This window comes from Macrotis lagotis, chromosome X (assembly GCF_037893015.1).
Source record: "Macrotis lagotis isolate mMagLag1 chromosome X, bilby.v1.9.chrom.fasta, whole genome shotgun sequence".
Taxonomy (NCBI): domain Eukaryota; kingdom Metazoa; phylum Chordata; class Mammalia; order Peramelemorphia; family Peramelidae; genus Macrotis; species Macrotis lagotis.
Genome location: NC_133666.1, coordinates 20,366,179 through 20,391,941, shown reverse-complemented (window position 1 = coordinate 20,391,941; position 25,763 = coordinate 20,366,179). Strand labels below are relative to the sequence as shown.

The following is a 25,763-nucleotide window of genomic DNA, read 5'->3' as shown; positions in this document are numbered from 1 at the left end:
ATTTAATTCCTATTTCTGACCTGTAGTATATCAAATCTGATGGGGAAAGTCATGATGTAGAAGGGATAACTATTCCATTGCATATTTTTCGCAGTTGGTTCAGCCATGCCATTATTGGTGGACACACTTCTATTTTCTGCTGCTTTGCTTCCATAAAATGAGTTGTTAAAAATGTTTTTATTATGTATAATTCTTTCTTTGATCTCTTGGTGTTGTAGGTCTAATAGAGGTATTTATTAACTGGTTCAAAGGGTAGGTACAATTTTAGTGGCTTAGGGTCATATGTCCAGATTGCTGTCCAGAATGGCTGAGCCAATTCACAACTCCACTAACAGTGCATTAATATACTTGCATAGAGAGGAGTAACCATTTCTCTTCATTGTTTCTTCCTTGGCTTAGATGAGTTTTTTTTCCTCCATAGGAAGAGGAAGAAAAGATTCTTACATTTACCAACCACCCTTTGTTTTTGTATGATTGAGCATTACTTGTTTACTCAGAGTATGAACAAGAGACTTAGAATAAATGCATTCTCCGTAATCTTTTATTGTAATTAGAAAACAAAATAATTTTTCCAGTTTTTAAGACATTGGAGTGTTTTTTTATTAAAGGGAAATTAGTAGAGACTCTTCCAGGTAAATATTTTTCTTAATATTGTACAAGATTGTATCATTGAAGCTTTGGCTAATCCAGAGAAGGAACGAATGAAACATGATGATACAACCATCTCAAGCTGGCTTCAAAGTGAGTATTGTTCTTTTTACATATTTCAGTATATGAAGGAGTAAACACCTCAGAAGAATATTCCCTAACACAAGCAGCTACTTGAGATAGCAAAGTGGTGTGGATAGAGTACTGGACCTAGAGTTCAGATACAGCCTTAGATGCTCGCTATGTGACACTGGGCAAGTTATTTAACTGCTGTTTTCCTCAGTTTCTTCAACTTTAAAATGAGGATAATAAAAGATCATACCTCCTAGGGTTGTTGTAAGGATCAAATGAGATAATATCTGTAAAGTGCATATAATGTTGCCTTGTGCTTAATAAAGACTTATATTGTATGATTAAATTTTTTGAACTGCTAACTGACTGAAGGTGAATAAATGACCAGCCATTGCAAGATACTCATCAGTTATTAGTAAATACTCCAATAAAATCGCCAATAAAATCAACTAGTCTTTCATTCCTCCTTATTTTTGTAAATTTAGTTGGAGAAACTAATACGTTAAATCATCAACTCCGTTTAATAACAGTTCATTTTACTTCATACTTAGGCCTAGCAAGTTTTTGTGGTGCAGTTTTTCGTAAATATCCAATTGAACTTGCTGGTCTTCTTCAGTATGTGGCAAATCAGCTAAAAGCAGGAAAAAGGTATGTATACAGTTTTTTCTTTGATCTACTCTTAAATTCATTACTGTGAGTATCCAGCTATTTTGAGTTCTATTATACTGAGGAACTTTATTTAAAATAAGAAAGAAGTCAGGAAAACAACAGATAAAAATACAAATGGGTAAATCTAAACAATACTAAAAGGCACCTAACCTTGGACTAAAAACAATATTGGTTCCAGAGAACTAATGATGAGATACTTCCCTTCTCATTGTGGAGAAAGGGGGGGGGGGATATTTAGGTGCCAAATATTTATTGATTTTAATGATGAACTGATGGGTTCAGGCTTGTGATTAGGACAAAATGAGACACTCAGAGATCATACGTTTAGCAAAAGAAATTTAGGATGGAGACTGCATTGATTCAGTTGGATGTGGTTCCCCTTGCTCTCTACATTTGCCATTGTAGTGTGCCCCAGTAGTGAAATGGTTCCTCAAGTGCTGTACTTTTAGACATGAGCAAACAGGAATTTATTAAGGTGTTCAAATCTTAATGTTCTGGGCCATGTAAGTCTCCAGGATACTTTCTTTACTTTTTAGGGAGCAATCTAAGTGGATGTTGATCCTCCTACAATTTAACTGTTTTTATTTGTGATTAGAATAGTTTTTTTAGGAGAAGATTTGATATTGGAAAATGTCTGGTACTTAAAAAAATAAGAAAAAGCATATCCAAGAGCAACATAATAAATACATTTACTTGACTCTGAATTATAGACTTTAATGTGGTGCACTGTTTTTGTGCTTTTCTTTTATGGGGATCATATAAGTAGAAAAATGTAAGCAAAATTAATACTCCACTAAAATATATCTAATTATTCAACATCTAATGAAGACAGTGCATGTTTAGTGGAAACAATACTATGTTTAGAGGATCTTGCTTTGAATCCTAGCCCTACCACTTACTATTTTAGTGACTTTGGGCAATTACTTCTTCATTCCAGTCCTTCTGTAAAATGATGGAGTTGGATTATATTATATGGCCTCTTAAGCTTCTACCAGCTCTACCTAGGTCTTTGCTGCTTTGTGTAACTTTGGGTAAATTATTTTTTTCTTGCTGAACCTCAGTTTCTTTCTTTCTCAGTTGATAGTGTTGGACTCCATAGTTTAAGGCAAGGTCTCTGAACTCAGGGTTTAGGACTCCATAGAATAGTAGGCCTTTTTGTTGAAGCTATGGATATTTTTTAAAATTAAATTTAAGGGGCTGCTAGGTGGCGCAGTGGATAAAGCACTGGCCCCGGAGTCAGGAGTACCTGTGTTCAAATCCGGTCTCAGACACTTAAAAATTACCTAGCCGTGTGGCCTTGGGCTAGCCACTTAACCCCAATTGCCTTGCAAAAAAAAAAATTAAATTTAAAATTTTCTGATCTGTATTTTCTTCCTCCAACCCTCCCCCTTCAATCCTTCATGAAAAGCAGGAAAAACAGAATGTGTTAAAAATATGTTTAGTCAAATAAATGTAATTCCCTCATTGATCATGTCCTAAAAAAAAATAAAAGTCTGTTTATTCCTCTGGAATCATAGTTGGTCATTATGTTGATTATAGTTCCTAAGTCTTTGAGTTGCCTGTCTTTCAATATTGCTGTTGTAAAAATCATCCTTTTGGTTCTGCTCACATTACTCTGTATTACTTGATAAAAATCTTCATATATTTCTCAGAAAGTAACCCCCTTCATCATTTCTTGTAGCACAATAATACTCCATCATATGCATATACCATGATATTCAGTCATTGCCTAATTGATGAGTACTCTCCTAGTTTTCATTTTTTTGCCACCTGAAAAAGATGTTTTAAATATTTTTGTTCATGTAAGTCCATTTCATCTTTTTGACCTTTTTTTGGGATACAGGCATCGAGTGTGCATAGTTTAGTAATGGCTGGACCAATTCACAACTACATGAATAGAGCAGCAGTACCTGTTTTCCCATAGTCCCTCCAGCTTTTGTCATTTCCCTTCTTTGTCAACTTGGCCAGTCTGATGGATGTTGAGTTATAGATATTTTCCTCCAAAACATTGTATTTGTTAGCAAAATAAACTTATTAACTGCTAATGCTAAGTTTTTGAGTACTTGAGAGAATAGTTTTGATACTATAGATATAATATATAATCTTATGTTTATATACGTTGATACACACACACACACACACACACACACACACACACACACACACACAGACAATGAACTTTTAATTTTTATTTCCAGAATAAATCTTTTAAATCCTAGTCATTTGTAATCATGACATTTATATTTTGGAGGAGGAGGAGGAGTTACTCAAACCTCTTGATTCAAATGTTTCTATACTTAAGTATTTTAATTTTAGAGAACCAGATTGCTTATATTTTGAAATAGTACTTTTTAAAAAAATACTTACCACTGATTTTTGTGCCACAGTCAGGGAGTTAGTATTATTTTTATATTCTGGAATACCACCAGATGTTTTCCAGGTTAGCTTCATTCCTGCTTGTGCCTACTTTTTTAAAGAAAAAATTTGAAAGCTTAGTTTATTTAGATCACTAAAATTATTGCATTGATTAAATCTTGATTACTCCTAACTTTTTCAAGCTATTGTGCTTTTTGCTTTTACTATTCTCCTTATCATCAGATCCACAGAATTGTAGACTTTTGCCTACAGAATGTTTGCTTTCCCTGCAAGTAAGTAGATAGCAAATAAAACTGTCATTCATTTTTTTTCTATCTTTGATACCTAACATATACTGCTTGATACATAATTGACACTTTTATTCATATTCGATTACATTTAATAGTTGGTTTCTCTTTGATTTTTTTGAAATATACCAATTTCTTTGAATGTTTACTTTTGTTTTGAAGTAGACCTTTTAAAAAAATTACAAGATCATTAAAAGAAAACCAGCACTTTTCTTTTAACTGTTGTATACATATTTTCTAATAAGCTTGAAAAATTGCATCCATTACTTTTAACTTGCTAGTGGCCTTTATGTGTCAGGGTAGACCTCTGAAAGTTCTCTCACCCCTTTGACCTTCAGAAAGAGTTTTTTCCTTGTCATCTTCCTTATATACAAAGAAGGATGGTTCTAGAATATATAAAGCTTAATTGCTGTGGTTAAATCTTTACTGGAAAGGAAATGCTTTGAAGTCAGTATTTCAGGCACTGCAGAGAAAAGTATTGGAATGTAATCTCTGGTTTCTACTCTTTTCCTTGACTTGAATACTGACTCATTGCTTTAGGCAGCCACCTGTGAGCATGGTTTAAAAAAATCATCTAATGCCAATATGGGGGTTTTTGAGATTCTTGCACTTTTTTTTATTAAATATATACTTAAATACTTTGAATTTCATTGTTCTCAAGTAATGTTTTTTATTCTAAAACTTTAATTTTTAAAAATATTCCTGATCTAAGATCATTTATTTAGAACAAATACACGATTAACAACTTATTTCTTATAGAATTTTCGTGTAGACACCTATACTAAAGATGAAGCACATTGGAATGGAGAGAGAGCTGTATTTTTGACTTAGAAAGATCTTGATTTAAGTTCTGTCTCTGACTCCAGAATATAGGCTTTTAATGTTCTAGATATAGTTCTCTTAAGATAGGAAGTTAAGATTGTAAATCTGCATTTCATTATGTCAGTGAAATTCCAGGTTTGGTTCCCCTTTCCAGAACAAAATGTTTTATTTGAGTCTTGTTATTGCAGAATTAAATAATAATTCTGTAATTACATTTCTGCTATAAGCATATTTCTCGTTTTCCTTTTGAATAGCTTTGACCTACTTATTTTGAAAGAGGTTGTACAAAAAATGGCAGGAATTGAAATTACTGAAGAAATAACAATGGAACAACTTGAGGCCATGACTGGTGGGGAACAACTTAAAGCTGAGGTGTGTATACCTTGACATGGTTTTGTATGCTCAATTTATTTTTTTTTCCTTTTAAGTCATTTATTAACAAACTTTTGAGTGAATTACATACCAAATTCACCATGACAGCATTATTTATATTTTTTTCTTATTTCATGGTTATATTTTCTTTTCAAAAAAGTGCTTTCTAGTTTCTGCATTATACTTCATTGCTGTAATACTTCGGTCAATGAGTTTGTTATCTCATAGATACTGCCAGGATCGGCATAGATCACAGCTTATGCATGAGTTCTTTGCTAGTGTTGCCTTTTTTCCCCCCTTAGGTCCTGCATAGGTAATTTAGTTGCTGTGCCTGGATGTCTTTCTCTAGGAACAACAAGCAAAATAACGAAAGTAATAAAAAACAAAACAAAACATTTTTCATCAGTGCTAGTATAATACTGTTGTTTGTCCACCCTTCAATTCTATGAAGTTATACTACAATTAATTCAATTTCACCACTTCCATCTTTTCATTTTACTTTGGGTCATCTGCGTTATGTAAGGTGTCTCATACTTTGAATTTTAGAGATTGTGGTGATCCAAGAAGCTATAACCAATTCTATCAGTATAGCTAGGAGTAAAGTTGTGTTAAAAGAGAAATCAATCTTGGTGTGATTAGTGTTGTTGAAAAGTACTACATAATTTCCTAAATGTAGTGAAACTCACTCTTTTGTTTCTTTCTATGCAGTTTGGAGTCCTATCCATTGTCTGTGTTTGTCATATATCTATGTATGCACACATATAAAGATAGTTGGATGGGGGATGGACTAGAAAGACTTATGTATTAACTCAGCTGCACATGTTATTGTCTGTACAATAGGCATTTTTATCCATTTAGTTTTTCTTCAATGAATTATCAGGTCTATGTCTTGGATAACTATTGATCTCATTGAGCAAGTCCTGTGTTCTGGCACTTCATGTTGGCAAACACAATTTTTATTTGCAATCAGACACATATGGACGATATCATTTATAATTGCAATATTCTTTGTGTCTTATGTAGGATATCCTCCATGACAGCAAGTACCTTTGGCATATCTGTTTTATATCTTGTTTTGACAACAGGTCATTGGTCAGAGACTCATTGGACAGAGTTTTCTCATTGCATTTATCAAATGATCTTAGCATATATGAACAACTCTTTGTTGGAGAAAATGTTTTCTTCTATTAAATCAAATAATTTTTAGTAATCCCAAAATAAGCATGACTGAATCTTGCATTCTCCGTACCTATTAGTCAATTGTGTGACTATAAAGATATGTACTATTGCAAACTGCTTGTTAACTTTTCTTATTTTCATCAAGAATGCTCCTTGATACATAGGTTTAGCTTACTTTGCAAAGGTGAGAAAATTGAAATTTGCATTATTAATTATTTTTTGATTTCTTTTTTGAACACTTTTAAAAGTAATTTTTTCTTCTTTTGATCTCTTTCCCTTCTCTGAGTTTTCCTGTAAACTGATCCAAAAATGATCTCGATTGGGATTTTGTTGGTTCAGACCTGATCTGGTTCAGCTACTTTTTCCTTCTTCCTCTTTGCCATTTCATGGCTGTCTAAATACCAAGATATTAGGGTCCATGTGAGATAATTCCTTTGTCGATGATGAAAAGAGATTGTGATAGAAAGCTTAGCAATACCATTGTATTTTCTGTTTTTCTCCTATTAGTTGAATCTATAGATGCTTTTGAAATGGTGTAGCTTAGTTGAGTCTTCCATCAAGTTTTCTGTGGATTAAATTTTCACTTCCACTCCCTTTTTGCCATTTTTGTGAGTGCTTTGATCTTAATCTTTTGCTAACATCTTCCATAGTGTATTTCTGATAAATTTTTATTCTGAATGGGTTTTTTCTCACATTGACATGACTCTTTACTTAGCAAGAAGTTAGTGCTTGCTGACTAAGATAAATTCTGAGATCATTTTACCTCGTTGTGGCAGCTGTATTGTACTTTTTTTTTTGTTTTTGCAAGACAGTGGGGTTAAGTGACTTGTCCAAGGTCACATAGCTAAGTAAATATTAAGTGTCTGAGGCTGGGTTTGAATCAAATCCTCCTGATTCCAGGGCTGGTGCTCTATCCACTGCGCTACCTAGCTGCCCTTCTGCATTGTACTTTTTAAACTTCTTCAAAAAAATTATAATAATCAAGATCAAGATCTTTTGCCTATTTCAAATTTCAATTTTGGGGGCATCTACAACTCGTTAAGGTTATTTTGAAGTTAATATATTTGTTCTCCTTGCTATCTCATCTTTATCCTTTGTTCTAATTTTGATGTTCGTTTTGACTTTTGTTTTAATTGATGTAACTGTACATGGTTACTTCTTATGTGACTCTCACATCACTTCCCATTTACTATAGCTAAAGCACAGTAATACCATTTATTTTTGTCATGTTCTATCATCAAGTATATATCAAGTGTCTATGAAGTTCCAGGCCTTGTGCTCACAGGAGTTATGAAAGGCAAAAACAAAAGGTTTTTATTCTCAAAGATCTTATTTTCTATCAGGAGGGAAATAATTTGTCCACATACGAGTTCATGCAAAATACATCAGGTAATTTTGAGGGGACGCGGAATCAGGACAGGTCTTGTGTGGGAGGTGGCATGTGAGCTGAGCTTTGAAGGGAACTAGGTAGTCTAAGGAATTGAGTAGGAAGGAAAGAGTATTTCATGTACTTTTTGCAAAAGTATAGATTTAGAAGAGCTGTGCATACCTACATACTACCTCCCCCCATTTAGCTAGAAGGTAGAGTCTGCAGAGTGAAATAACCTGGAATCATCCTGAACAGCCTGTCTAGAGATGGGTTTTGAAAGGTTTGACCTGCCAAACAGAAGAGTTTATGTATTTCATCTTAGAGGCAGTAGGGAGCCACTGGAGCTTTTTTAAGCATAAGATTTGTGTGGTAGGATTTTGCTTTTAGAAGTTTCATTTTGGCAGCTGTGTGGTGTATGGATAGGAGAGGCAAAAGAGTTAATTCAGAGAGACCAGTTAATTGGGAGATCATTCGAGGTGAGTAGAGCCTGAAATGTGTTAGTGACCATATATGTGAGGTGGAAGTAGAATCATTATCAGCATTATCATTTTTAATAATAATAATGATGAAATTAGAATCAGTAAGACTTGGCAACTGATTGTATGTGGAGGAGGGAAAGAGGCAAAGAATGATTAGTAGGATATGAACTTGAATGTTTGAAAGGATAGTGTTTCAGCAGAAGTGAAGAAATTAAAAAGAAAGGTGGATTTGGGGGTAATAATAATAATAATTAATAATAATAGTGAATTTGAGATAACTATGGAATATCTTATTTGATATATTCAGAAGGCAGCTGGTGATGTGGGATAGGAACTTAGCAAGGATGTAAGGACTAGATATGTAGATCTCTGAGTTAACTAAATAGAGATATTAGTACCCATGGAACCTTATGAAGCTATCATTTGAAAGAGAAGAGATTAAGATCAGAAAATTGTGTGTGTGTATATATGTGTGTGTGTGTGTGTGTGTGTGTGTGTGTGTGTGTGTGTGTGTGTGTGTGTGTGTATATATATTTATGTATTATATGGAAGAATATACAGCAAAGGAAACTGACAAGTATTGGCCAAATAGTAGGCACCAGAAAATAGAAAAATAGCAGTATGGAAACTCCAGGAAGAGAGTACAGGAGGAAAAGGTGATCATCATTTCTAGGTGCTGCAGAGCTGACAAGAAAGGTAAGTATTGAATTTGGCAATTAAGAGATTATTGGTAATTTTGTAGAGAAAAGTTGCAGCTTGAATGATGTTATGTTTGGAAGTCAGATTGCAAAAGATTTAGAAGAGAGTGAGAGGTGATGATGTGGAGCCAGCAAATATAGTCAGAGAAAAGACTTCATTATGACCTGGAAAATTAGCATAGGCCTGAAAGTAGCACGGAATGAGCCAGTTCAAAGAAGAGATTGACAAGGGAGGGCAATCTGCTGGAGAAGATAGAATGGGTCTCAGGTTATGTTTGGCAAGGGAAAAGGACTATCTCGTCATCAGAGACTAGCATTAACAAAGATTTTATATGCTAGGGTGATGATCAAATGACAACGTTTGAAGTGCTTTGCAAAATTCAATGCTAGATATATATATATATATATATATTATATTATATAATTGTGTGAGATGAGGGGAAAAGAGAATTAGGAAAGGCTTCTAGCAGAAGGTGAGATTTTTAGATGTTCTAAGAAAGGATAGAGTAGCTGCTTAGAGTGAATGGGATGACAGTAGTGGATAGAGAGGAGCAGAAGTAGTTAATTGTTATTTTGCTTCTGTTTTCTCTGCCAAGAACAGAAGGTTTTTTTTGTAGTTGGATATGTTTTGTTATTTGAAGATATTTGGGATAAAAGGATTAAGTTATTTCTAATTTGGTAATTTCTCTACTTAACAACTCAACAATATTTTTAAAATTTCTGGGTTTATTCTTTTATTTACTGTGTTTTTTCCCTGAAGAGTTAAAAGTTCTATCTTTTTTTTTTTGAATGATGAGCATCTCAGACCTTGTAATAAACTAAAACAACCAGGTCATTTGGGGAGATTGCAGATGGCATCAGCAAAGAATAGAGAAAGGAATAAAATCAATTAAGGCACTTTTTTGCTTTGACTGTGAATAATAACAACAACAACAACAACAACAATAATAATACATATACACATATATTGTGTGAGATGATGAGAAAAGGGCACTTGGAATCGGGGGGTGGCCCAAGGGGAGGCGCTGTTCAGGGGAAAGTTCTGACGCGTGGAAGAATTGGAGGTCAGGTTTTTTTACTCTTTTTTTTAAATTTATTTTTTATTCTCATTTTGTACAAATGTTTTCTTTACATTAATAAAATATACTTGTTTACAGGTAAACAAAATATCCCTCCCCCATTGAATATAGATAGACTTGCTTGGGCAAAAAAGTAAAGGGGGGAGAAAAAAAATTAAAATAAAAAAAATAATAGTAGTAATTGTAGGTATGGCCAGGTGGTGCAATGGACAAAGTATCAGTCCTGGAGCCACGAGCACCCGAGTCCATATCCAGCCTCGTAAACCCAATAATCACCCAGCCATGTGACATGCAAGCCACCCGATCCCCACTGCCCTGCAAAAACCAAAAAGAAGAAAAAAAAAAGACCCCAAATAAAATAGTAATAATAGTAGGGGTGGCTGGGTGGCAGACAGAGCATTGGCCCTTGAGCCAGGAGCACCTGGGTCCAAATCCAGCCCCAGACACCCCATGATCACCCTGCCATGTGGCCCCAGGCAGGCCACCCAGCCCCACTTGCCCTGCACCCACCGCCAAATAATAATAACAAAAAATGTGTTTCAGTCTTTCTTCCAACACCATCAACTCTGTCATGAGTGGATCACATTCTTTATAAGTCCATCACAAAAGTTACTTCCATATTTTTCCAACGTTGCCATTGCTGATCGCAACTCCCTCATTTCTTATTTCTCCACTACCATGTACTATATTTTCTTTCTCCTTTCACTCTGACTCTGCTGTAGGGTCGCTGAGTGGTGCAGCAGACAGATCCCTGGCCCTGGGGCCAAGAAGCCCTGAGCACCCATACCACCCCTTAGGCCCAGAATCCACCTGGCACTATGGTCCTGGGCAGGCCTTCCAATCCCAGCCCCTTGTAAGAAGTAAAAAAAAAGAAAATGTGTTATATCTGACCACTGTCCCTCCATGGTCCATCCTCTCCTCCTTTATTTACATCCCCATCCCTTCCCCCTGCTCCCCCCTCCTTCTTACTCCAGTTGTCTATACCCCGTTGAGTATATTTGCTGTTTCCTCTCCTAGCCATCTCTGATGAGAGCAAAGGTTCCCTCATTCCCCCTTGCCTCCCCCCTTCCATATCATTGCAATAGCTCATTGTAATAAAAAAAAAATCTTATTATGTGAAATAGCTTGGACTATTCCCCCTCTCCTTTTTCTTTCTCCCATTCCATTTCCCTTTTTTTCTTATTGACTCCATTTTTACACCATATTTTATCTTCGAATTCAGCTTTCTCCTGTGTTTCAACTATAAAAGCTCCCTCTACCTGCTCTATTAACTGAGATGGTTCATATGAATATTATCAGTATCATTTTTCTATACATGCAGTTCATCCTCATTAAGTCCCTCATATTTCCCCCCCTCTCCTCCAATCTCCATGCTTCACCTGAGTCCTGTATCTGAAGATCAAACCTTCTGTTCAGCTCTGGCCATTCCAAAAGAAACCTTTGAAATTCCCCTGGTTCATTGAAAGTCCATCTTTTTTCCCTGGAAGAGGACATTCAGCCTTGCTGGGTAGTTCATTATTGGCTGCATTCTAAGCTCATTTGCTTTCCGGTATATTGTATTCCAAGCCCTACGAGCTTCCAATGTAGCTGCTGCTAAGTCCTGTGTGATCCTGACTGCAGCTCCACGATATTTGAACTGTGTCCTTCTGGCTGCTTGTAATATTTTCTCTTTGACTTGGGAGTTCTGGAACTTGGCTATAATATTCCTGGGGGTTGTTTTTTTGGGATCTCTTTCTCGGGGGGGATCGGTGGATTCTCCATTTCTATTTTGCCCTCTGCTTCTAGAATATCAGGGCAATTTTCCTGTAGTAATTCTTTGAAAATGATGTCAAGGCTCTTCCTGATCATGACTTTCAGGTATTCCAATAATTTTCAAATTATCTTTCCTAAGTCTGTTTTCCATATCAGTTGTTTTTTCAATGAGATATTTCACGTTTTCTTCTAATTTTTCATTTTTTTTGTTTTGAAGTATTGATTCCTGATTTCTAGTAAATTCATCAATCTCCCTGAATTCTATTCTTTGTCTGAAGGATTTGTTCTCCTCAGAGAGTTTTCTTATCTCTTTTTCCATCTGGCCAATTTTGCTTTTTAAAGCATTCTTCTCCTCAATAACTTTTTGAACTGTTTTATCCATTTGACCTAAGCTGGTTTTTAGCATGCTATTTTCTTCAACATTTTTTTGGATTTCCTTGACTAAGCTGCTGACTTCATTTTCATGTTTTTCCTGCATCTCTCTCCTTTCTTTTCCCAGTTTTTCTTCTAACTCCCTCATTTGATTTTCAAAGTCTTTTTTGAGCTCTATCATAGCCTGAGCCCAATTTCTGTTTTTCTTGGAGTCTTTAGATGCAGGAGCTTGTGCTTCCTCATCTTCAGACTGAGTATTTTGATCTTTCTTGGGCTCATTTGCAAAATATTTCTCAATGGTCTTCCTCTTGTTGCTTTGTTTGTTCATTTTCCCAGCCTAAGCCTGTTTTTTAGGGTGCTTCCTGCACTTTTGGGACACTCCCACAAGGGTCTCAGTGTGTGGGGCTCTGTCCTCCCTCCTGGTCTGTGAATGACCATAAGCGCCCCCCTCTGCTATGGGGCTGAGGTGTGGGGGGGGGCCCTGCTGTTCTGTGGGGGGGCCTAGACTGCGATCAGGATCTGAATGTGGTCAGAGCTCCAGAGTCCTGTTCCAGGGGCAGAGGGCAGAGCTCTGCAGTCTTTCTCTCTTCACTCCCCTCCCTAGGTTCAATGAGCTCATGCCCTTGGGGCTCCTGCTTACTGGCTCCACTCTGCCTGCTTCTGTTTTCTGGATCAGGGCTGCCTAAAGACCAGGCTGCTGGCTGTGTGCCCTAAGGGCTGGGCTCCACGTGGTAGCTCTGGCAGAGGTCCCCAGGTGTTCCCCCACTTTGTGCCGGTGCTCCCTGGGGTGCAGCTCATGAGACTCCCCCGCTGTGAGCCAGGCTCCCAGTGCCCTGGGGCTGCCTCCGGGAGGCTGAAGTTCTTTGGCTCTGGCGGGCCACCCCTCCAGCCCCGGGGAGCATAGCCTTTCTGCTCTTTTCCAGGTTACCTTGAGTAGGAGAACTGCCTCACTGGGTCCCTTTGTGGGTTCTGTCTCTCGAAAGTTTAGTTAGAGTCCTTAGTTTATGAGTTTTTATCAGAGAGCTCCTAAGACTTGATCCTTCATGTCGCCATCTTGTCTCCTTCCCCCTGGAGGTCATTTTTAGGATGAAGAATATTTTTAGGAGAAGGAATAAAGAGAAATTACATGGAATTTTAGCATTCTTAAACATGGATGTGAAAACCTTTGTTTCACATGCCAGTCAAGTATGTATGTGAATAGTCCGGTTTCTAGCTGAGATGGGATATAGAGGATTAGGAGTTGAATAACTTAAAAAGGGACTAAAGGAAGTTAGGGTCTTTGAGTGAACATCAAGTATGAAAGTTTTGACTCAATCTGTCCTCCCAATTTAATTTCCCAAGGTCTTTGAGTATCAAAGTATATTTATTGGCCTTGGTTTGGAGAATCTTGTCAAACTTTTCATACAGTTCCTCTGTATTCCAATTGCTCTTTCTGAGATTTTCGTACATAAGCTATAGTTATTTCCATTCCTTACATTATTCACCATGAATGCAGTGAGACAAAATGGCCCATTTTTTATGAAATTATATTTGTGGTGGTTTTGGCTGTATGATAAAACTGACTGCTAATTTTTTTTTATTTCCCCTATTTTATGATTCCCTTTTTATTGATTTTCTAATTAGTAACAAATTTCTTTTACCTTCAGTTTTGTTTGTTATGTAGATGTCAATTTTGATCCAGTTTGTTTCTTCTAATAGTCATTGAAAAGCACTGTTTGTATTATGCCATTTGCAAGGATTACAGAGAGTAAAGAGGAAGGAAAAGACAGCAATATAAAAGTGGTAAACTGTCAACATTTTAATTGAGTAACTGTAGTTGACAGCATTCTATATTTAGCGAACATACTCTAAGAGGAAGAGAATCAAGCGATGTTGAAATTGTGAATTTACAGTTTTATTCAAGGCACATGATTATTTGTTCTATCTTTTTCAAAGTAGCTGGTTAATATATTTGAACCTGGTATAATAAATAGAGCTGGCCTTCGAGTCAGAAGCTTTAGCTTCAAGTTCTTTCTGACACATGTTGAGTTTGTTAACCCTGTATAAGTCACTGAACTTCTTGCTACCTCCAACTTCCTAAGGTTACAATTGAAGAACAATTGCTGATCTGCTTTGGTAGAAGAACTTTACTCACTGGATTGTCTTCATCTTGCTGTCTGGAGCACTTTCATGTGTGAATATATATTGAAATATAATCATTTTTTTCTTGGGGGGGGTGGTGCAGGGTGGCTATTTTGGACAGATCAGAAACACTAAAAAATCCTCTCAGAGGTTGAAGGATGCATTATTGGACCACGATCTTGCCCTTCCTCTATGCTTGCTTATGGCTCAGCAGAGAAATGGCGTAATCTTTCAGGAAGGAGGAGAAAAACACTTAAAACTTGTGGGAAAATTATATGACCAGGTAAGTAAATGTGGTTTGTATGTTTTAATAAATGCTTAATATGCAGCACAAAAACTAGAAGATTTTACATATGAATACTTAAATTCTATTATGCTCATTTATTTTCAAATATAGCTGTGTAATGCATGTCACTCTGTGGTATCATTTAACGATTTGATGCTAAAACAGGTTGAGTGAGGGGTAGAATTTTTGTAGTAGAGTTGATTTAGCCCTGTTACAGTACTAAACTTACAGTATCTGAATGTTTTCACCTAAATAAAAATTTCACACCTCATGTATGTTTCATTTTGGTCCTTATTTTGAATCCCAGTCACAGATACAGTTGTGGTAACTGTTCTTCTTACTAAAAATCTAGATTTTAATTTGAAAACCAAAGAAGTGTATATTTGGAAAGCACAATGTACAATGTAGGAAGTTAGGAGACTATGCAGATAAAGAAATTTTTCCTGAAATACAAGATATTTGTGTTGTGATCCAGGTAAGTTACTTTCTGATACAAAACGTGACTTTGTCACTATCTCAGAAGGCAGACTAGTTTATGGCAAAACTGGAACTCCTTGTGACTTTGGATAAGATGTTGATCTCTCTTGCATGGCAGATTTTTATCTGTGAAGTGAGAGTATTTGAATAGATGATCTGTAAGGACCCTTCTAAGCTCTTACATTTAATGATTTTAAATTTAACTTTTCATTCAATCAAGTAGTTAATTTTGAAGCTCATTTTATAAGTTTTCTTAAAAGGAAATCTTTGAAGGACTCTTTTCTTGCACTTACGTGATTTATTTTTATCTTTGTTTTTTGAATTTAGTGTCATGATACCCTGGTTCAGTTTGGTGGCTTTTTAGCATCTAATCTAAGCACAGAGGATTATATAAAGAGAGTGCCTTCAATTGATGTGCTTTGTAATGAGTTTCATACACCTCATGATGCAGCATTTTTCCTGTCTAGGCCTATGTATGCACACCACATCTCAGTAAGTAAATGTTAAAAAAAATTCTTATTTTTTCTGAATATTATGTGTGTTGGATAGCAAAAGTTTATCAGTATTGTTGAGTTTTGGAAGTTTTGCTTGTATTTTTGTTAATATGTAGGACTTTGAGCTACCTTGAAGGAAAATCTTGGGTGAATATGTTCTCCAGAATTTAAATGAATTAATATTTCACTGTAGACCAGAGCTATTACAATTTTGAAATCAAGATATACTTAGCCAAAGTTACGTAGAATCTTGGTTTTGAAATTCATAGAGTCAATGATCTTAGAACCTGTAAATAAATCCATATGCCTGGAAAGAAATCATCTGTGCAGTAAACATTTGTTTTTTGTTTTTCATCCCCAGTCAAAATATGATGAGCTTAAAAAAGCTGAGAAGGGAAGTAAACAGCAACATAAAGTTCATAAGTACATCACATCCTGTGAATTAGTGATGGCTCCAGTCCATGAGGCAGTGGTCTCTTTGCATTTGCCAAAAGTGTGGGATGACATCAGCCCCCAGTTCTATGCCACATTTTGGTCATTGACAATGTATGACCTTGCAGTTCCACGTAACAGTTATGAAAGAGAAGTCAATAAACTGAAAATCCAGATGAAAGCAGTTGATGACAATCAGGAAATGGTATGTTTTTATTCTGTTAGCTCAACGAGAATACCTTTATAGCATTAAGTTATAAATACTGTTAAAGCTTAGTAACTTTGGTCAAGAAAAATCATCTTCTTTAATGGCATAATCTTGTTTTCATGGTGATTCTAAACTTCTAGTTGAATGTATCATTTTTATATTTCATGGTTTATATGGGACTGTTAATCTTTTTTTTTCCTAGCATTGGGTTAGATAATTTTTAAGGCAGGGGTGGTGAAAACCTTTTTCCTGTCAAGGGTGATTTGGATATTTATAGCATCATTTGCAGGCCATATAAAATTACCAACTTAAAAATCCTAATGCTAAAAAAGCTCCTAGATTTATTGAATTGTGGATCCTGCCTACAGTTGCCATGGCAGCACCAGACCAAATGATTTTGAGGGTCTGATGTTCCCCACCTCTGTTTTAAGGGATGCAGAGTTGTATATAACAATACTTCTGCCCCTCAAGGAAATTATATTGTACTTAGAGAAGAGTAGTGAATTAAAAATGAGAGGACCTTTAAGTGCTTAATTGTTATTCACCCATCTACAGGGTGAATACACCCAAAATCTTAATGATATTTTAAGCCTTAATAGAATAAAACAGCACTTTTGAAAGACTTGTGAAACACTGTATAATACACAGTTGGAAATCAGAAGTTTGATATAAGTGGTATGGGCTGGAATAGTCATCTACCTACACTTTTTTTTAGGTTTTTTTTTTTTTGCAAGGCAAATGGGGTTAAGTGGCTTGCCCAAGGCCACACAGCTAGGTAATTCTTAAGTGTCAGAGACTGGATTTGAACCCAGGTACTCCTGACTCCAAGGCCGGTGCTTTATCCTCTACGCCACCTAACCACCCTTATACCTACACTTTTAATAGATGTCTTGGGTTTTTAAACATGGATAGTATTTGAATAGGTGGCAAAAATCAAATAGGGTTTTCTAGTTGATAGAAAGAATAGGCCAACTACATCAGTAGAGGTGAGAATGAGTTTGAAAATTTGGGGGAAAAAAAGAAAGGAACATGAGGACATCTTGACTGTAGTAGAGGATGGAGACAGACACACACACATAATATAAAATAAAGTTGTATAGTTAAATTGGGACAGGTAGCATCTTGAAAACTCAGTAGAGACGTTTTAGACTTGATTATATGGTAGATAGTGGAGTAGTGATTATTGAAATTCTGAAAAGGAATGATAAGAAAATAAGGTTTTTTAGATAATATTGTCTGGCATCAGGGTACAGTTGGGGTTAAAGTTGGTTTTTGTTGAGGAGGGGAATTAGTAAGTATTGGGGACAGTAGTTGGGTATCTAGAATGCTGCCACAGAAACAGTGGCATAAAGAAATGAGAAACTAGACTAGGGTGCAGGACAAAAGGGTGACATTTGAAAGGAAGAGGTGATGACTGTTTAGAATAAAGAGTGAGGGAGATTTTACACTGTTAAAACTGGAACAATGGTAGTATTAATAAGAGACATAGGAAGGGGAATCTATTTCAGGGCAAAAAACAAGTTCAGTTTTGGATGTTGAATTTAATGTGAAAGTAGCAGCACATCCTCTAGGGTATCAAATTGCAAACTATAGGAGATCATATTTAGAGAATGAGAGATTTTGAAGTTATTTTCATTTTAGTGGTGATTGAAGATTCTGCAAAAAAAAATCACTAATTTAGTGATCTGAATATTTTGAGAAAATTAAGAAAGGGGGAGATAAATTGTATATAAGTAGAAAGAATATCAAATTTATTTATTGCCTATTAGCCTCCAAATAAAAAGAAAAAGGAGAAGGAACGCTGTACTGCCCTTCAGGACAAGCTTCTTGAAGAAGAGAAGAAACAGATTGAACATGTCCAGAGAGTTTTGCAGAGACTAAAACTGGAAAAAGATAACTGGCTTTTAGCAAGTAAGTTCATGGGACTAGTTCATTTCCTCCCCTGTTAAACACTTAGAAGAAACCCTTTCTGATTTTAGAAAATATATGTCATGTTTTTATATTAAAATTTATTAGGTAGTTTAGTTTATTCTTCTGTGGCTCTTGATTTTAAATTTTTTTTTGGTAAGACAATGGGGTTAAGTGACTTGACCATGGTCACATAACTAGGTAATTATTAAGGGTCTGAAGTTGGATTTGAACCCAGGTCCTTCTGACTACAGGTCGGTGCTCTATCCACTGTGCCACCTAGCTACCCTGTAAAATCATTCTTAATTGTTTTCTGTGGGAACTAATGATTCACGGAACTGTGTGTAAAGAAAACTACTCATTAATGACAATTTACTTTCCACATTTCTTTCTGTGGAGGTTTTTGCTTCTATTTTGGGGAAAAAAACTATAAGTGGGGAAAAAATGTACCAGAACATAGATATGAATTTTATTCATTGTATAATTTTTTTGATACCAAATGCTGGATTTCCTAGTATTTTATATAGTAAACTTTTTTTCATAGTTTTGAAATTTGTAATATTCAATTGAGAAGGCAGAATTCATCCCTTAATTTATCTTGTCCTTCTTTTTAGAATCTACAAAAAATGAGACCATCACAAAATTTCTACAACTGTGTATATTTCCTCGCTGCATTTTTTCAGCAATTGATGCTGTTTACTGTGCTCGTTTTGTAGAATTGGTCCATCAGCAGAAAACACTTAATTTTTCCACACTTTTGTGTTATGATCGAGTAAGTATGTATTGCTTAAATTACTTAAATTGGGTAATTTGTATTACAATTGTGGGTTTCTTCCCATGAATTTGTAAATAGTATTTCTTAAAAGCTTTTAAAAAAATTTTCCTATAATAACTTAAGGAACTTCTTAAGGTTAGCAATTGGGTCTATCTACATTTAGTCTCATGAGTAGTATAGATTGTATCTTTTCTTCCCTCTAAATGCAAAAATGCCTTCATATAAATAGAGGAGAGTTTTAGTGGAAGGATCAATAAAAAAATTTCCTTCAAACTGTTGATGTTGATGGATTCCTCTTTTTTTAAATGTATGCCCCTTGATAGTCAAATTACTGCTCTATATTAATGTTGGATAACTAATTCTGACTCCTTTCTGACTCTTCCTTCCCCTTGCTCTTAGGGGAACTTCTTTAAAGAATTGCTCTCTTAATAGAGATTGACCATATCTCAATTGAGATACTTGTTTTGGGGAAAAAAAAAAAAAGGTGTGTGTGAGGCTATTGCTTAGCCCAGTGCCTGGCATATAGTAAACACTATATAAAGGCTTAATTTCTCCCCTCCCTTTTCTATATGTCTGTTGAGGAAGAATGTGTCATTCAGTACTTTTTAGGCATCTCCAATTACACTGGGATCAGTAACTTTGCATTGATGCAGAATAGGAAAATTCCTTTTGTTATTTATCAGATTGTCTTTGGGAATTGATAGCGCTGGAAAATTAATCATTCCCTCCCATCATGGTGATGAGCCCCAGGGCTAGCTGAGATAGTTTGTAGAACACACACTAGTCTAGGTCTATATTTGAAGCTTTTTTGAGCTCTGGAAGACTGAAGAGCTTGTGCTAAGCAGGTATGCCTTCAGAAGCCCAGGGTCATCTCATGCCATAGTGAGCCTTAGAATTTGAGTGGAGGTGTGAGACTGTAACTGCAAGAATGTTTTAGGTTAAACAAATGACTACTTCAGTTTATTATACTACATGGTGGTGATTTTTTATTTCAAAAGATGTTAGAAGAAAAATTACATTGAATAAAGGCTTTTGAGACAAGTGATTATGGGTTTTATATTTCATATTTTAATTATTTGTTTATAGGTTTTCTCAGATATAATTTACACAGTAGCAAGCTGTACTGAAAATGAAGGTAGTCGCTATGGAAGATTTCTCTGCTGCATGTTAGAAACTGTGACTAGGTGGCATAGTGATAGAGCAATATATGAAAAGGTATGAATTTTATTTACTTGTAAGATGAATAGTTAAATATCAACTCGTCTTGTAATATGAATAGTTTAAGATTGTTACTAAATAAAGTTCAGTTTAAGGTTTCATTGTAGCTTAAGGTTTCATTCAAGCTTGAGTTGTTTAGAAGCATTTTGATTATTATCTGAAGTCAATGGTAAGTCATCAAGTATTGAAACACCTATTAGGTTTTTGTATTGTGGGGGTGCTCAGAGATCATTTAGATGCAGTCCTTACCAGTAATTCAATCATTGAATAAAACCAGTGAGCCCTTTATGTGAAAAACATCTAGTATTTAAATATGTACTTATTACCCTTTAGGGATTTGGTCAAATAATCAAGTGTCATTTTTTTGTAATTCCTTGGAAAAGGAGTTTTGTTCCTGTCCATAGTTTTAGCTGGCTGTCCTTAAGGCAGCTCAAGAGGCTCACCATGTCCTAAAACAGAACTACTTTCTTTTCTTCCTCCCCCACCTCACTTCCCAAACTTCACTATTATTTTGAAGGGTCTCACCATCTTCTTAGTCATTTGCAAGTCATTCACATTCACAACTTTATAAATGCCATCCTTTTTTTTCCTCATTGAATCCATGTATCCATCTAGTCATCAGATTTTGTCGTTTCCATCTCCATAATACTGATCACTAATCCTTTTCTCTTTATTCATATGGCCATCATCCTAATTTAGGCTTCCCTGTGCATTCCACTCCAATTTTTCCTATGCCTTTGCCTTAAAATGATCTCATCCATTTTATAAATGTACATGCTGTTTCTCCTTACTAGTTCCTTGAGGGTTTTTGTCTTTGTATCTCTAGTACCTAGCATTGTAAGTACCTAATATTTATTGTCACTAGACTTTTAACGTACTTTATGCTTAGTAAATGTTTGTTGATTTTATTTTATATTGACTTTTTCCTTAGGAATGTGGTAACTATCCAGGCTTCCTTACCATTTTACGGGCAACTGGATTTGATGGTGGAAACAAAGCTGATCAGTTAGACTATGAGAATTTTCGACATGTTGTACACAAGTGGCATTATAAGCTAACAAAGGTAAAAACAAATTTGTGATTTTTTTTCAGACTTAATTTTTTTTTAGTATTGATTTAAGTTGTCATCATCATAGCTCTTAAAATCTATTGTAGGCATCAGTGCATTGCCTTGAAACGGGTGAATATACTCATATCAGGAATATTCTCATCGTGCTGACCAAAATACTTCCTTGGTATCCTAAAGTTTTGAACTTGGGCCAGGCTTTGGAACGAAGAGTACATAAAATCTGTCAAGAAGAGAAAGAGAAGAGACCTGACCTATATGCATTGGCTATGGGGTAACACAATCTTACTATAAAGTGATTTATGAGATTAGATAACAGAAGGATGTTGAAGACTTTGAAATGTTTTACAGTGGTCAAGTTTTAACTTCTGACTTACTTCTGGAGATTATGAGATCATGTCCCCACAGGCTGGTGAGAGTTGTCACTTCCAGTTATCAGCTTTTGGTTTATACTGGATGGTGTGACAGTTTCAAAGTCATAAGATATCTTGGTTTTGGGGGCTGAGGGAAGGAGCTAGCCTTTTATATCACAATATGAATTAGCAGTGTTTTAATCTAATAGTGAAAGAAAAAAAATTAGATTTCCATTGTTTATGTTTTGAGATGTTTTTTATTTCAGTGGAAGAGTATAGAGAGACCTACTTTTCTCTCCAAAGACTTTCAGCAGTTTCAGGGTTGAGGTTGGGGAGAGAGGGAAAAAACCTGTATATTCTGAAAGGTGAATTGTAGTTATTTTACAGAATGAGACCCATATTTTTGTACCTTGATTTTGTTTGTGTATTTAACACTTTGTGCGAATTTCAGCTATTCTGGGCAGTTGAAAAGTAGAAAACCATACATGATACCTGAAAATGAATTCCACCACAAAGATCCTCCCCCAAGGAATGCTGTTGCTGCCACTGTACAAAATGGGCCCGGTGGTGTTGGCCTTTCTACATCAGTCACAATAAATGCAGCTAAATTGGAAGAAAGCACTACTGAGGAGACTGGTATGCCATTTCTGTAGAAAATTTTAAGTTAACCCCAAATTAGGGTAAAAATTTGGTTCATCAAACTAATATAATGATATAAATCCTGGTGGATTTGTGATGGTGTTTTGTGACAGCTTTGTAGTGGAGAGTGTCTAAACATCATGAGAAATCGTTAGGCTGATGCTGCTTCATAACTATTATTCTCTAGTCATTTTACTGGAAAATTGTGTTTAATGCTGCCTCCTGGAAACATAAGGGACTTTTTTAATATAATAATTTTTTTTTTTATTTCAGATAAAGCAAAGGAGAAGTCTCAGGGTGCTGTGAAAGTTGCTAATAAAGCTGCCAATACAACACCTAAAACGACTACAAATAATGGAAACAATGCTTCTAATAGGTAGTAGCCCTAATTTTGCTCTTTAATATTAATTCTTGAATTTGTGGAGTCAATATGGCATTATTGAAAAAGGTATAATCATAAAAAATTTATATATTTTTCTTTGGAATATAGTATATAGCTTTTGCTTGGGCATAGTGATTATCCCACTGAGTCAGTTATATCTTTGGTTCATTCATGCAAATATTTCTTTTCTTAATGGTTTGTGGAGAAATGTGGTTGTTACCATCAAAGAAACCTCCTTTTAAAATTATGTGTATACAGCAAGCATAATTTCCAGTTAATAACCTGTTATAAACTTGTCATTTATGAATTCCTTGAGTCTTGACTTTGTTGTCACCTGATTTCAAATCTCTCTAATGCTTACTTACTTGTACAATCTTAGATAAATCATTGGTTTAACATCTCTGGGCCTCAGTATCATCCTCTGTAAAATTAGGAGGTCAGATTACATGGTCTTTGTTTTAGGTCTATATTTATCAGATTCACTTTGGTGGAAACAAAGTTGATCGGTTAGACTTTATTTGTTCATTCATTCATTTATTTAGATTGTTGTAGATAGATGAGACAGCATGACCTAGAAGTCACCAAAATCTCCTTCAAATCTTGTACTTTACATGAATTAGAAATTAAATGGGGGGGGGCAACTAGGTGGCACAGTGGATGGAGCACCAACCCTGGACTTAGGAGGACCTGAGTTCAAATTTGGCCTCAGACACTTAATAATTAATTACCTAGCTGTGTGACCTTGGGCAAGATACTTAACTCCATTGCCTTGCAAAAAATGAGTAAAAATAACAAAAAGAAATTAGAGGGAGAGAAGTGGGACAGTGAGAATGTGCAATCTAAAGTTTTTCATATTGTTTGAATTGTAAGACTACATATAAATATTTCTTTTTTTATTTGTCAGAATTAATCTTTTACTCTTTTGTTTTACTCTCTGAAGCAAAGTTATTAAAGAAAATGACAAAGATAAAAGTGCGAAAGAAAAAGACAGAGATAAAAAAGAAAAGACTCCAGCTGCCACTCCAGAGGCCAAGGCACTTGGTAAAGATGGTAAAGAAAAACCAAAGGAAGAGCGGGCAAACAAAGATGATAAAGCAAAAGATGTCAAGGAAAAAACACCTAAGTCTGACAAGGAGAAGGAAAAATTCAAGAAGGATGAAAAATCTTCTAAAGATGAAAAATTCAAGACAGTTGTTAGCAACACTGAATCAAAGTCAACTGTAGAAAAGGAAAGAGACAAGGAACCATCCAGAGAGAAAGATGTAGCGAAGGAAACGAAATCCAAGGAAAATATTAAAGGAGGAGAAAAGACACCAGTTGCTGGGTCCTTGAAGTCACCTGTTCCCCGATCAGAATCTTCAGAGTCTGAAAGGGGTACGTTCAATTTTGTTAATATTTGCATCCTTTCATTTTACTAGATTTCTTTTGTAAACTATGCCCAGTGATATAATACATGCTTTAATAAGGAGGTAAATAGTAAATATCTAGAAGAAATTCATTTCTAAAATGTAATTGGAAAAAGAAATTGAATTGGAAAACTTTCTTAACCGTGATTTTTTTTTTTGATTGTTTCTTTCTAATAGAACAAAAACGCCGCAAACTTGATACCCACTCTTCTCCATCACATTCCTCAACAGTAAAGGTTAGTATAGCCTGAGGAAGGCAGCGTCCATATTAGGCTCACCTGTTTGGAAAACCAGTGTCCCGACTTCCTTCAAGTCTTGTGCCTTCACTGGAGCCACTGGAGGTTTTGTATTGCATTACAAAATGCATTCCTTGTCTGTATTGGTGGACTTTTTTTCTGTTTCATATTTTTCTTACTAAAACTTCAAGGACCTAGCACTAAATTTGTAAATAGTGTTTGCAAAGTGCAAGAGAAATTTTACCCAGAAGTGCCTTATTGTTTTAAGCAGTCCTTTTTTTTGGAGTGCAATGGTAGCTACAAGCAAATGAGTCTTGGCAACAGAATGGAGCCTATTTTTTTCTGCATTCATATTGAAGAATATATAGTACTGAAGACTTCCTGGATGATACGGGATATACAAGATACCTCTGAATTCATCAGGCTTCTTGATGAGCATCATACCGATGTGTGCCTTTCTAAGAAGGAATCTTGCAAAGAGTTCCATTTTAAAGTCTCCTTGGTGATCAGTTCTCCTGTAGTTGTATATATTCAGTGAGCATGCAGCTTCTGTTGTGTCTTCCCTTGGAGGTTTGTTAATACCCATTGGGTTCCCAACATGTTGAACCCAGCGTTACGATAAAAGCAGATGTGGCATCCAGTCCTACCACCCAGCAAAGAGAAACCTCAGGCATTCAACTGCAGCACAAAATCGTGGGTGTAGCCTTCTTGAAGACTCAGGGTAGCCATTCCTTGCTCCATGTTTAATTTTAATTCTAAATCATCTAAGTTCATGGAATCTTTGAATTTGCAGTACGTTGAACCTTTAAAACTGTAAGTTTCTAATTCTTCATCAAGAACACTGTGGTGGAATACCGTGATTACTATTTTTTTTTTCTGTGGGAGGCATAAGGTTCACTCTTTCTATGAACTTTGGAAAAAGTGTGATTATTTTTTAATATCCCCCAAGTATAAACTGCTAAGTATTCTTGATAGGATGAAATAAATTATGAATAGTAAATATTGTTAACTTTTAAATGGATTTAAAAAGAATGTGGAATAAGAGTTCTTCCACAGTAACTTCCATTGTTTTAAACTTTTAGTGGAAAAAAAATGGATGTAATATTTTCCCCACACCTTTAAGCCTCTAAATGTGCTTATATTTTAAGTGGGGGTAGAAAAAAAGAGATTGGCATATATTATTAATTTATTGGGAGAAAGTGGGAGGAATTTTCACTTGTCAAATTGGGCATGAAAAATTTTATCTTTTGATATCTCACATAGTTTTTTCTGTTTTTTTTTTTTGTTTTTTTGTTTTGTTTTTTTTGTTTTTCTTTTTGTTTTTTGTTTTTGTTTTTCTTGTTTTTGTTTTTGTTTTTTTTTTGTTTTTATATTGATATTCACGTGATAACATCACTAGATTTATTCCCAGAAAAGGAGTAGCTGGTTTGTTTCAAGGTTACAACCATACTTCCAAGTTTCTCGGGATTCTGAGAACTATACCAGCTCACCTGTCATCTCCATTCATTTTCTACAGGACAACCTCAGCGAGCTCAAGGAGTCATCAACAAAGGTTTGAGTCTTTTAAATCGGCTTATTTTATTCTTAT

The 25,763-nt window shown here is 35.4% G+C and overlaps 1 protein-coding gene across 10 annotated transcripts in view; it reads left to right on the top strand.

The window, feature by feature from the left end:
* THOC2 (THO complex subunit 2) overlaps positions 1–25,763 on the top strand; it is a 108,577-nt gene that overhangs the window by 65,633 nt on the left and 17,181 nt on the right. For 4 of the 10 annotated variants that reach the window (XM_074200206.1, XM_074200203.1, XM_074200202.1 and 1 more), the window contains exons 18-33: positions 661–741; positions 1,272–1,368; positions 5,129–5,246; positions 14,399–14,578; positions 15,386–15,550; positions 15,914–16,189; positions 17,962–18,103; positions 18,715–18,872; positions 19,962–20,090; positions 21,025–21,156; positions 21,249–21,433; positions 21,964–22,148; positions 22,425–22,527; positions 23,474–23,907; positions 24,117–24,175; positions 25,692–25,727. In XM_074200206.1, coding sequence (XP_074056307.1) covers positions 661–741; positions 1,272–1,368; positions 5,129–5,246; positions 14,399–14,578; positions 15,386–15,550; positions 15,914–16,189; positions 17,962–18,103; positions 18,715–18,872; positions 19,962–20,090; positions 21,025–21,156; positions 21,249–21,433; positions 21,964–22,148; positions 22,425–22,527; positions 23,474–23,907; positions 24,117–24,175; positions 25,692–25,727 — 2,480 coding nt within the window. Of the gene's footprint in view, positions 1–660; positions 742–1,271; positions 1,369–5,128; positions 5,247–14,398; positions 14,579–15,385; positions 15,551–15,913; positions 16,190–17,961; positions 18,104–18,714; positions 18,873–19,961; positions 20,091–21,024; positions 21,157–21,248; positions 21,434–21,963; positions 22,149–22,424; positions 22,528–23,473; positions 23,908–24,116; positions 24,989–25,574; positions 25,728–25,763 lie in introns of those variants that run through there. The other 6 variants (XM_074200205.1, XM_074200201.1, XM_074200204.1 and 3 more) reach the window with 3 other exon arrangements.